The sequence below is a fragment of the Punica granatum genome, chromosome 4 (assembly GCF_007655135.1).
Source record: "Punica granatum isolate Tunisia-2019 chromosome 4, ASM765513v2, whole genome shotgun sequence".
Lineage (NCBI taxonomy): Eukaryota > Viridiplantae > Streptophyta > Magnoliopsida > Myrtales > Lythraceae > Punica > Punica granatum.
In genome coordinates, this window is record NC_045130.1 from 34979852 (window position 1) to 34993298 (window position 13447).

A 13447-nucleotide genomic window follows, 5' to 3' on the forward strand; every position below is an offset into this window, starting at 1 on the left:
TCGTTTACGTGTTGAATCATTTGATCACCACGCTAACCTTATCGAATCGGCAATTTTGTTTTATTTTCTTTGGGAATCCTCTGATGATTCTGGTTTTTCATCTTAATTTGCAACACAAGACATCCTTGAAATTGCTGATAAAAAGAGAAAGGAGACACCATAGAAATTACTATTACTGTGAAAAAAGAAAGGGGACCCCGTTGTTGTGGGAGAAGGTGCAATGCTCTTGCAGGGGTCTCTCTGTCTTATTGTAAGGACGCCTCTGCTGGATTTGTCTGAGGGAACTCTCCTTAAAACTCACGACTTTGTTCTTTTGCTTACATTTCAATCAACGGATACATAATTTTTTCCGAATGTTAGGATCGATCGAATCGGCCCCGGAGCATTACCCTTGACTCATGTCGATGCGGTAAACCAGAAAATTACCGAATGCTATCAATCAAGCAAGACGAATTTATTTCGTAGGACCTACTGCTTGTGTTCCGAGGGAACATTGTTAGGACCGATCAGAGCTATCTCGCAGGAACCGTTGAACCGGGAAGTGAGGAGGTTCTTTGCACTCCCGTGAAGAGCTTCTCCTCCAATAATTTGTTAGGGCTTCTTCTGCTGCTGCCGATGCAGGAGAATTCTATTCTTTGGAGGCTCCATGGACACGACCAACAGTAGAATTTCATCAGTCTATCAGGAAAAAAAAAAAAGGAGCAAGAGAAAAGGAGGCCTCTAGCTATTATATAGCTTCTTCTTCTCTTCTTTTTTGGTTCTTTTATTTTATTGCCACAGATATTTATTTATTGTCTGTTAATTTCCGTAGGTTCGGATCCTGAACTTGTCGACTACGGCTATGGACCGATCGGTCTAATAGCCCACGCGAAGTGGAGCTGGAACCATCAAGCTTTATACATTATACCGCTATCGTGGTGGTTTAGTGCAGAGAAGAAAATACAACACAAACCAACTACATGATTCCAGCTCCCATCTATGACTTTTTTTTTTTTTTGATAAATAAGATAAGAGTTGTATTAATTCATAAAAGGTACATCGATCTTTGGATAACCCTCAAACATACAAAAGGAAGGAAAATTTGACTTGTTGCCAAGCTGGCTTAAGTCATGAGCTTGAGAGTTATCAGATCGTGGAATCCAAGTACATTTCCAGTCCCAGAAAAGAGCTAATAATCTAACGATGTCGGAGACTAAAGGTTTGATTTCCCAAGGGGAGCAATGCGGAGAAATAATAGCTTCAATTAGCAGCAGGGCATCCGACCTAATCCAGATCTTCTGCCATCCTTTAGCTCCCATCCATGACTTGTGGAAGTGAGTCCATAGCGCATATGGTTGCCTACCAAAGTTGTGCATGGCGCACAGACCTGATCTCGAGATATATCCTCTCTGCAACATTCATACAGTCAGGATCGATCACCAATCCAATGGTTTCGAGCATAATCCCAAAAACGATATACTTCTGTTTTTCTTTTTATCGAATTTTTCTTATTCGGATTTAATCAATATACCTTTTTTCCCCTTTTATTTTTTTTGTAAAATTCTTGACGAATCAACTGTTATGTTGTGTTTTATTTAAGTTTAACGATGGTGACAATGTGTGGGAAGATGAAACATGCCCCCTTCTAATTTCCCCACATCAAATCCCAATCTCGTCTTCCCTTCTATCCTTACTATGACCCTACCTATGCTTCTCCAAATCCCTCTCCAATCAAACTTGCCCCCACCAATCACTTCAATCAAATCTCCCTTCCTCTCTCTCTCTCTCTCTTCCCCATAAGTAAAATTCAATTCCAAATAAAGAGCACGTAATCAGTTAATGCTCGAAACTCTATCGTGCCTGATTAACGGTCCGTGATTTATTTTCGCATTAAGAAGCTATTTATGACTTGTGTGGATCGTAAGATTGGACCGGAGATATAATTAGAATCCTTTACGACACTATGCCGATTTTTGGCGGAACAGAAAAGTCCTGAAAATCCTTCTTAAACTACCCCAAACAACATCAACGAGAAAAGCTATCCCCCAACGAGAGTAACCAATTCCAAGCACTTCCCTTGTCTCTTCACTCTTCTTCTCCTCTTCAAACTACGGAACATGTTCTGCTGTTCTTCCTCCTTCAACTTGCTCTCAGTTCTCCTCTTCTTCCTATCAATTCTCTCCATAAATGGCCTCCAAACCAAGAACCAGCCTCTCCAACCGGACCGGATGGTCCCCTCGGAGGCGGAGACGTTGTTCAAGATCATGGACTCAATGTCGTCCGACCAGAACTGGCGGTCTTCCCACCCGAACCCGTGCAGCCCGTCGTCCTCGTGGTTCGGGATAGAGTGCAAGCCAGGGCCCGACGGATTCCTGCACGTCTCCCGTCTCGACTTTGGGACGGCCCCAAACCCGACCTGCCGGCCCACCGCGACCTTCCCTTACCTCGTCTTCTCCCTCCCTTACATCCAATCAGCCTTCTTCTTCAACTGCTTCACTCACACGAGGACTTCCCTCTCTGTCTCCTCCTTCAGGCTCGTGAACTCCTCCCTCCAGCAGCTCAGCCTCAGGGCGAACCCGGCCCTCGTGGGCCCCATCCCGCCGCAGATATCCTTCCTCAGGTTCCTCGAAGTCCTCACCCTGTCGCAGAACGGCCTCTCTGGCCTCATCCCGCAGCAGCTCTTCACCCTCACCTCGTTAATTCACCTCGACCTGAGCTACAACAAGCTCACTGGCTTCATCCCTAACCAAGTCGGGAGCCTCCGGAGCCTCGTCGGCCTCGACCTCAGCTATAACTCCCTCTCAGGCCCAATCCCGAGTGCGATCGGCCAGCTAGGTAAACTTCAAAAACTCGACTTAAGCTCGAACTTGATCTTCGGTATCATCCCGAGCAGCATTGAGAGGCTCAGCTCCCTGGTCTTCATTGCATTGAGCAGCAACCGGCTGACCGGGAAGCTCCCGATCGGGATTGTAAAGCTGCAGACCTTACAGTACTTCATAATGGAGAACAACCCGATGCACATTTCCCTCCCTTCGGAGTTCGGCCTACTTGCGAAGCTGCAGGAGTTAAGGCTCGCGAACTGCGGATTCACAGGGACTATCCCACCGAGCTTCACGCAGCTTGCGAACCTGAGCACTCTGTCCCTCCAGAACAACCTGCTGGTCGGGGAGATCCCTGCCGGGTTCGGTGCACTGTCCCACATTTACCACCTGAACCTCAGCCGGAACCAATTGAGTGGAATCGTCCCCTTCAACTCAAGCTTCCTCCGGAGGCTTGGCAAGAACTTGGACCTGAGCCAGAACTCGGCCCTCTGCCTTAGCCCGGGCGAGGCCTACAGCGTCAAGGTTGGCGTCAGCGTGTGCCGGACGGGCAGGAACGGATCGCTGATTGTACCGTTGAAGAGCTGCCAAGCTGGCCATAGGCTCCACAGTTCATTACATCTGCTTCCTCCATTGTTGCTTCTCAGCCATTTGAGCTCCATGATCATCATGTTCTTTGTCTTTCTTTAGTTTAATCTAATTTCTTGCTTTTTTTTAAAAAAAAATCTAATTCTTTAAAATGATTATTATATGATTATTAGTAATCATGAATGTTATGATGATATAGGGCAAAGAGTGTCTCGTTTCATAGAGGAATTTCAGGGCCTAGTGACAATATAATGCCAATTGCTACTACTTATCATTACCCTATAAATCTCCAATTATACGTCTTAATTTTTTAAATGCTTCTTGTTTTTCTTTTTGGAAATATTTCACACGTTTTTACTTTTTAGTGTTGATGTTTACAGCCTCATTCGAACATCGGATTTGACAAGGACAAAATTATATTCGCACGAAAATTATGGAAAGTAGAAAGTCACATGAGCATGCTATTGCTAACGCAGCATCTCAATATATAAATACCGATTGATTCAAACGACTCGGTAGTTGTTCTCTTTAAATAAGATTTTGAGTTCAAGTTATGTGAATGGAAAATTTTCATCATAGAGAGAGTTTTATCTCTTAGGGATTTACTTGGATCGAACTGATTAGTTGAACTTGAACTTTGGAATATCACATTGCACATAAAAAAATATTTCCACTTTTCAAATTATGCCACGAAGAAAAAAGAAAAAGAAAATGAACACATCATAATAGGCTGAAGGTGACTTTGGACGACTATGAACACGTATTAGATCTTTCTGCCTCCTAAAATTGAGCCACTGTTTTCAAACTCTATACCATATAATACAAGTGCGAATGGTTGAGAAGGGAAAAAAAAAGAAGAAGAAGTGACCACCAATGTGGGCCAATTTAAGTGATTCGGTATTTATTATTTCTTGAAGTAAGGTATTAGGTTTAAATCATGATTGGAACAGTTTTATCCTTAATAACATGCAATCCAATTCGAACTCGATTAGTCGGCTCCTACATATTAGGGTGCATAACAAAAATAAAAAAGATTGAGAAGTGTGTGAGAAGAGAAAGATTGAAGTGATGTAAAGTATGAAAAGGAAAATAAAAAGGGACTGTATATGTCGTAGGGCTTGATGAAACATTTCAAAGACCCAGCAGAGCGATGGAACCCTTGCACTGACCCACTGAAGACACACCCACCTCCCACTCTGAAATTGAATGATTTTTCTTTTTTTGTTTTAAATTTTTTTTTTCTGGAGGAAAAAAAAAAAGTATGGTTGCTTCTTCTTCACCGTAAGTCTCAACAGTATTTTCAGGTACAAGATATGCAGGAAAAGCAATTTTTCAAATGTTGCTTGCTTTTGGTTTTTATTGCTCCTACTATTCTATTGTCCAACTCTCATTGGATTCCAAAATATTAACTAATCACAAGATGCGGAATAATGGATAAACTACTCCTTTAATGGACGAATTTTTTATGTAGTGCAGGCATTTCTTGATCATGATTCATGACAAATCAATGCTCATAAAAAATCGGATTCATTCAACAAATTAATTAAGGACTACTAATGATCTCACCAAAAGAAAAAAAAATTATGAATTTATTTTCTACAATTAATAAAAGTTAAAACCTTGACGCTTTCTTTTTTTTTTTCTTTTTTTTTTTTCACGGTTCATCCAATGCTTCTTGACATTGTTCTTTCTATGCGGTCGAAATATAACATGTACATGCTCTCGTAATTATGTGAATGTGAGTCTGTACTTTAGGAATCGTATGGGATTGAACTGGTCTAAAGAAGTTGAATGTGAGCTAAATTTTTCTTTGTTGATAATGCGATTGCGATCTATAACCGGGACGAAGAAACGGAGAGATCTTTGTCAAGAGAGTATCGAACTCAATTCCCCCTTTTGGAGTAACAAACAACCAGAAAAAAACATCCTTTCTCCTCCCAAAAGAAGAGGAACTGCAACAGCGGCAAGAGCTATACTATCAATATCAAGTCCCCCTGAAGTCTCATCCATCACAATAAAATGAATAGCACAAATTTATTTATGTATTACTATAGATATGCACATGTTGCAATCACTAACTGAAAGCAGCGAGGAGAGTCGTCCTGTTCTTTTCACGAAGCTTTCATGACTCCATACACGTGCATCTCAATGAAATGCAAATCACGACGTACCTATAACGTCGACTGGGGATAGCATTTGTAAGAGACGTATGCCTTGAAAAGAAGGGGTTGTGAATTCGAATCCCCTGTACGCCTGATGAGGAACGCTGTTGATCTCTATCTAACATTGTCGTTAACTTTTTGCGTCCGCTCTCTCATGTAGCCTAAACGCCATCAAGTCAATTGTCCAATATCAAAATCCCTATTCTTAGTCAGGCATAGCAGTTCAAGGTCGATATTCTGTGCACAAGATCGTGCCTATGGGAAAAAGTTCCTCTTCAGTTGTCACTTGTATTGCAATGTCTCACGTGAGCGCAGTTTGTTTTGGTTAACATAATATCGTCCAACCAACTTTAGCTCGACGAAATTGAAATGGACTATATCTTCGTATTCCATGGTGTTCGGGACGGGGTTTTGCGCCCGACACTTGATGGGACATGAGGGCCTATAAAGCTGACTAAGGGGGCAAAGCTCCGCTGGGCTCAACGGCGCTTGGCAGGGGCCTAGCAAAGCAGGCGGCTTGTCTAGGTCAGTGTGGAGTGCGAGTATCTTTTATGATTTAAGAAGATACAATATCCATGTGATATATCGAAAATCCTATTAAATAAAGTAACGAATATCTTCATGATCATGTATAAATATCAAGGTACACTCATTGTCTATGGGGGAAGGTATTATTGCTCTCGTGAGTATCCTGGTTGACTTGAGCGCCAAAGAGGAAAATTAGGCCACCATCCCAATCTTCCCTTTTTGCAGGTTATTTGAGAGCACAATGATCGCACATGGATTCAACTCGAATCACAAGTTTGTAACATTGGCGCCGTCTGTGGGAATCATGTAATAAGTTTAGGCTTTTGCCAATTCTTGTTCGTGTTCAGACACTTCAAAGCTGCAAGGATGGTTGTGACAGAAGTTAGGCAAATTCGACGGTGAACCCTAGAGATAGCAAGGCCGATCAGCACTCGAATCACCCTCCAAATGATGTGCAACTCCTTAGGATTGCTCCAGGCGCGGCCGGTGGTGTCCCACCTACTTAAGCTCACGATCAGGATAAGCAGCTGATCAACAGCCTTCCTGAGGTTCTTAGGGCGGAAGTCCATGCCATGAGCAAGCATCGGGAGGGTGTTTTGGCCAAGATGATCATGGTTGAGATGAGAGGATCGGAGGAAGATGCTCCCAATCATCCTGTAGGCTCGATCCGCTCGGGCCAATGGTGATCGACTATAGGCTGTAACTTGTTGAATTTTGACTCGGGCCAATGGTAATCGACAAAAGAATAATAATCAATAGCGTGTAGTGTAGTTGGCAAAGTGAAAGAATTAATTTGCTTTGCTGCAATAGGGGGTTTGGAATTCGCTAGAAACACTTCACAATCAAAGCAAGCCAATGCTCGACTAAATTAGTTTAAGCTAATAATAGATTGAAAACATTTCATGATCTCATCAAAATAAGTAAATCTATAATTAATTGAAATAAATTGTAAAAAAGAATTATGATAAAGAAAAGTCATACCAATAATTACATTTTGTTCTTATAAAATAAAAAAAGAAATATAGTTTCTTTAATATGAAAACCTTGAAACGTACATTACTAATACGTACCGGGAAAAAAAAGGAAAAAAGAAAAAAAAACACCTCGAAAGATTATCCTGAAAAAACTATGAATGAGTATTATGTGAACGACGAAAATTGGTTAGAAACTGATTGGGAAAAAAAGAAATGGTCGAATTTCATATATCAAAAACATTTGCATCGTCCTCTTTATTTCTCCGCTGGTCTAATGTATATGTTCTACGTACAATTACGTACGTGAAGGTAAGTTTTGCGCTCCAAGACTTGGACGGGACCAAATTACTGGACTAAAGAAATCATAGAGGGCTAGATTTTTCTCCGTCAGTAATGTGACCGATCGAATTCTTTAATCGGGACGAAGGAAGATTAGTAAAAAAAAAAAAAAAGAGATCTTCCTCAGGAGTATCGAGCTCACCTCCAATTTTTGGAGTAACAAACAACCAGAAAATCCATCTTTCCCTCGCCCCACAGCTAGCTATAGCAGCAAAGAGCTACTATCTACATCATGTCCTCTGATCCATCACCAACAAATGCATTGAACATATTAATGCAACGTATCCTATATATGTGTGTGTGTGCACATGTAGCAATCACCAAATGAGTGTCAGTGGGGAGAGTCGGACCCCTTTATTTCACATTTTTCCTCCCGTCCCCGGCACGGAGGTCTCCCGGCTCCGCAGAAGTACATCTTAATGAAATGGAAACTACGACATACATACGTATAACATCTTGGATAGCATTTATAAAAAATGTACGTCTTGAAAAGAAGGGTCGTCGATTCTCTCATACATATATGATGAGAGTAACTCCATTAATCTCCATCTAACGGTGATATAAACTTTTTCGCGTCTTCTTTCTCGCGTAGATATGTAGATATATTGAATGTCGAGCTGACCATCCATCACCGAAATAATCACTATTCTAGCAAGTCAGGTGCAATAGTCGAGGCCCTACAGCTAACGTGTATAGAGTCATGTATGTCGGAAAATCGTTCTTGTGCAGTACATGACACTCGATCTTTTCTTTTTCTTTTTTTTTTGTTGATAATATATCAAAATCTTTATATAGCATTATATAGGATGGACTTGAACCTAACTTGGTAATAATTGCAATTAATGCTGCTTAATTCAGGGGTGTGTGTGGTCGTGGGAAAGGGAGAGTTCACTGGCAAGAAGTTTTTCACAGATGGAGAAACTAGAGAGAGACAGAGACAATGAAAATTTGACCGCACGAGGGGGTGCGTGGATCGGTTGCATGCAGCATCAAATTTGGTCACATATATATATATATATATATATATATATATCGCCATCAAAATTTGACAGAAATTAACTCGAAAGTTTCATGGGGGGATAGAGTGTTCTCAGAGCCTCACGTGGGGGAAGACAGACAGGTTCCTCATTTTACAAGTTGTAAGTGTACCCTCCCCTCGACCCCTATATTTATTATCTGTCCTTCCTTCTTGGTAAATATTACTTCTCTTACTAGTCTTCTTTGCCTTCAGTTACACACGCATTCCCATCAAGTCACAAAATCCGATCAGCTACGTCGCAAAAAGGTGTGAAAGAGTCGATCGGTTTTGAAATACAGTTTTAGTCGAGGTCTAAAAGGGTCTTAGTTAGTCTACAGTACAATTAACAATTTGAAAAAATAATTAAGATTTTAAGATACAATACGGATGTTTATTATATCATATCCACATAAGAAAAACTAAAATTTCGGATTTTTAGATGTTTATGAAGAGTCGAAAGACAAATGGCCTCTGACCGGAGGAACTGTCTCTTGTGTCTATGCGTGGGTCACATGAGCCAAAATTTGATCCATCGTCTTCTAAAGATGATAGTAATGATTCCTTTCCCGAGATTGAAACGTTATGACATGAGTGATGAACTCAATCATGAGTTTTTCAGTAGAAAGAGCGAGAATTTCGCCCAAAAAAAAAAGAAAGGAATTTTGATTCTGTTAATTTTTGAATGAGACGAGGGGGAGAAATTAATGTGTTTGGTTTTAGAGTTAAGTTGAGTTGAATTTTTATTTTAATTGGTTTGTAATGATTGTGATGTTAAATTATGAGAAAAAGTGTAAAAAAGTAATGAATAGTTGAAAGAATTTATTATTAAAAATTGAAGAAAAAATGAAAAAGTAATAATTGTATTGTTTACTTTTATTGTATAATGAGTAGGGTTAAAATCTTAAAATTAGATTGCGAAATCAAATGGGTTAAGTTTTTATGAATGATTCGTGATTGCTTCTTCAGTTTTTCTGATTTTTATTATGATAGCAAAGTCCGGGCCAGGAGGTCGAGAATCCTTGAATCAAGTGGGCCAGCCCAGATTCTTGAATGGGTCTTACTGGGCCTGGGCCCACTAAAACCAAGCCGACCTCGCAAAACATAGTTCGGCGGCCGATACAGAAGCCCAGCCTTCTCCCTCGCCCACCCTCTCTCTCTCTCACTCCCCCAGTCTCCCTCTCTGTGTCTCTCGCCCTTCGCCTGCAATCGGTGTAAGAGAGCCATGGCGTCCAAGCTTCTCCGGCGGGTCCTCATTGTCTCTGACCGGTCTCCTCGTCCATCTTCGAGAAGCTTACCTGGCTTCACTTCGTCTCGCCTCTTCTCCAGCTCCAATTCGCAGCCGCTTCCTGCAACTGCCTCCTCCCCACCTCCTCCACCGACCACGGTCGATCCTCCGTCCTCGAGCAGCGCAAGCAAATTTGGCAGCAAAATCAGAAATGATTCAGTTCGTTCTTCTATCAAGGATCCCGAGCTCGCCAAGTTCTCCGCCATTGCTGATACCTGGTGAGCTCTCCAACCATCACCTCCTGTAATTCGATCTCGTGTTTACTTGTTATGCGGGTGTGACACCTAGGTCGTGAATAGCTTGTGCATTCGGAAGGTATTGCTGTACGAACGATGGTGTTAGCCAATTCGGTGAAAGATACTGTTGCTGTACGAGCAACTGCTTTCTGACCTCCTGAAATCTTTATTCAGGTGGGATTCTGAAGGCCCCTTCAAACCCCTGCATTTGATGAATCCTACAAGACTTGCTTTCATCCGCTCTACTCTTTGCAGACATTTCAGGTGCTCTGTCTTCACCTCTTGGCTCTATTATGTTCTTTGCATGTCAGACAGTTGCCTTGCACATTACACAATCTTATGGGTCCATGGAAACGGAGAATGTTTCAAAATGCAATTTTTTGATAAGCATGTATGCCTTTGCATTGTCGGATCAGATGTATGCAGCTCCTGATTCATGTCTCCGTCATTTTATAGTCAGAGTACACATACACCTCTCAATGTGATGGTTGTCTACCTGGGCTTCTATCTTTTCATTTTTTGACTGAATTTTGTTGTTAGGAAGGATACAAACTCTGCTAGGCCATTGGAAGGATTAAAAATCATAGATGTCGGCTGTGGAGGCGGAATTCTTTCGGAGGTATTTCTTTCTGTCCAGTCGTTGTGAAGTCTGAATAGCTGATACCTGTGTCCACTTTTAACTTTTTATCCTTGTAAATTCTAAATTTTCTTTCATATAGCTGGATCTGATTTTTGTTGGTTTTTCGTTGTTCTTCAGCCTTTGGCTCGGATGGGAGCTGTTGTCACGGGAATTGATGCCGTAGATAAAAATATCAAGATTGCACGTGTCCATGCTGTATGATTGTTTCCTGGTGAAATCTCGACAATGTTAAAATTTTTGAGAATGGGAATTTTTGAATCTTATAGCCTCTCTATCCGGCTTTATTCTTAGTTTTCCATATTATTTTAATGTAATCTCTCTTTTGCTTGTTTTATAGATGCATGTCAGTAATTTGGTCAGTTTAATAGCATGGATCTGTTATGTCAGTTATTTGGTCAGTTTTCTTTACATGTTGGTGACTGGGGGGAAGTTTTGCAACTTGGTGAAATTACTCCAAAAGTGCAGAATAGGTTGACAATTGCGCTGAAATTGACTGATTGTCCATCAACAGCGTTCCGAGTTTGGGACTGTTATTTTTTACTACAATTTATTTATGAACAATCTGGAAAATGCTTTTGTTACATGTCTTTCTAGTTCGTAATCATTTTGATGCACGTTGATCATATCATTATATTTTAATCTTTTTAAAATAGTAATCATTTTATTGTCATTGCTTATATTACAGGATTTGGATCCAGGGACCTCCAATATTGAATACTCTTGCACGACAGCTGGTACATCTCAATCTTGTTTTATTACTATTTAAAAAGAGGGGGGGGGGGGGGGGGGGGGGGGGGGGGGGGGGGGGGGTGGGAAGAGGATGTGTGCCGTATAGCCCCAACATACCCTTTAGGCACTCGAATAGAAGAACTTCAGACATTGATCCAATTCATCAATGTTGACTAAAGGGATGTCGCAATTGGTTAAAAGGGGGAAATATGTGTGACATCCTTTATCGGTATAATATCTTATGCTCAACTTTCTAGGGTCTTAACAAACTGCTATATGTGGGCAGAGAAGCTTGTCGAAGAGCAGCGGAAGTTTGATGCTGTAATTGCTTTAGAGGTAAGCTCTCTATTTTCTATGAATAATAGTTAGAGCTTAGAGGTAAAATGTTATGTACTACCAAATAGTGGAGTTATCCTGTAATACTCGCCCTGGAAAATATTATACTTAGCATCTAACTGGTGTTAGACAAGGCATCTCTTGTATAATGAACTGCATATTGTTGCATTAGATTTTCAACACAAGTTAAAAACTGATATTTGGTGACCCTCAGGATCCTTCTTCTTTCATTTCTTCATTGTTGAAGGACCTTTCGTAGGTAATTGATAGTTATTTCCAATTTCTTTGTAACTAGATTACTTTTGACTTAAGGTAATCGAGCATGTAGCAAATCCTGCTGAATTCTGCAAGTCGCTTTCGGCTTTGACCACTCCTGGTGGAGCTACAGTAATTTCAACGATCAATCGGTCTATGAGAGCATATGCAACTGCTATCGTTGCAGCAGAGTACATCCTCCACTGGGTATGTATAAACAGTTGGAAAATTATTACGGAAAGCCTGTTCAAATTTTTATGGGAGAGCTGAGAGCATGGTCAAATTTTTTGGTGGCATCTCCGATTTCTACAGTTACCCTGAAGACCATTCTCGTATCACCTTGAACCAAGTTTTACTCACACAAAGCTCTATGATTTGCACACACGACATCCGAATTAGGAATCCTCGCAGTTGACTAATCTTCTGGTTTGATGCAGCTTCCTAAAGGTACGCATCAGTGGTCAAGCTTCCTTACTCCCGAGGAGTTAGCACTGATCCTCAAACGAGCTTCTGTGTCGGTAAGACAAATCTTTCACATCCTATGCCTCCCCCCTTTACTTCTCCTTGTCTCGCTTTCCGATCTGGGGGTCTTCCCATTTTTTTACAAGAAAGCTTCATATCCTTTAAACACTCGACCCAGGTCAAAGAAATGGCTGGATTCGTGTACAACCCCTTGACGGGACGGTGGTCTCTCTCAGACGATATCAGTGTGAACTTCATTGCTTTCGGGACGAAGGACGGGCAATAAGTGTCGGGTCAGGAGGGCAGTGTAACCCTGCTCAATCGAAAGTGCACATAACAACTGTTTTTCACCTTTTCTCGTTCTTGTTGAAATCAAAATTGTACTATGAGAGAGAGAGAGAGGTACGAAGACTAACGCCGTTTTAACGGCAGCGGGCGTTAGATGGGTATAATCTCCCGCCAAGCTGGGGCAACTTCCGGTAGACGCAAGCGTGGGATTTACTTGGCATGCGGAATGGAGTCGCCACGTCAGCATCTGATCCTATTGCTCTGTTTTAGTTCTTCGAGACGATTGTCTTTCTTACACGGCTCTTCCGGCGGACCACTCGCGCCTCTCGCGGGTTGTGCAAACGCGCCATCGCCATTGGTGGGGAGGAGCTGACTGGCTACGGTTGTCGTGGGGGAAGCCGGCGGAATATGTCTGGAGTCGATGGCCCACCGCTTCCTTAATGACGTCGAGGGAATTACCCATATACCCCTAATCATGGTCAAGATCCTAAGCTATTATTACTTCTTCTTTTTTTTTTTCAAAATTTTCAGGATCAGCAGCAATAATGATTGATGCCGTCCTCGGTTGATATTAATAAATCTTATCCGCGGTATGAAAGAAATGCGACTGTCAATTGTTGGTATGCATTTCTCTATTTTCCTCATGGTACTAGTGATAAAAGTTTGAGTTTGAGGTTTTTTTTTTTTTTAACCGAAGGTGTTCAGGTTTCGCATGATTAATTTTCGGGGTTCCATGAACTTTTGATAACACACGGAGTGAGTAAACAAGTCAAATGCGCTCCAGTGACTTCAAGATAGTTTGAATTCGG

General features: G+C 41.4%; 2 protein-coding genes across 2 annotated transcripts; both read left to right on the forward strand.

Annotated features, from left to right (window-relative positions):
- The first annotated feature begins 1834 nt into the window (after positions 1 to 1834).
- Positions 1835 to 3701, forward strand: LOC116202896 (receptor like protein 29). Its single transcript, XM_031534533.1, has one exon. The coding sequence runs from the start codon at positions 2097 to 2099 to the stop codon at positions 3486 to 3488; it is 1392 nt and encodes a 463-aa protein (XP_031390393.1). The 5' UTR covers positions 1835 to 2096; the 3' UTR covers positions 3489 to 3701.
- Positions 3702 to 9538: 5837 nt separating this feature from the next.
- LOC116206215 (ubiquinone biosynthesis O-methyltransferase, mitochondrial) lies at positions 9539 to 13282 on the forward strand. The gene is made up of 9 exons (XM_031539026.1): positions 9539 to 9910; positions 10103 to 10192; positions 10469 to 10547; positions 10686 to 10763; positions 11254 to 11302; positions 11584 to 11633; positions 11946 to 12095; positions 12326 to 12406; positions 12529 to 13282. The coding sequence occupies exons 1-9, from the start codon at positions 9630 to 9632 to the stop codon at positions 12634 to 12636; spliced, it is 966 nt and encodes a 321-aa protein (XP_031394886.1). The 5' UTR covers positions 9539 to 9629; the 3' UTR covers positions 12637 to 13282.
- Positions 13283 to 13447: the final 165 nt, after the last annotated feature.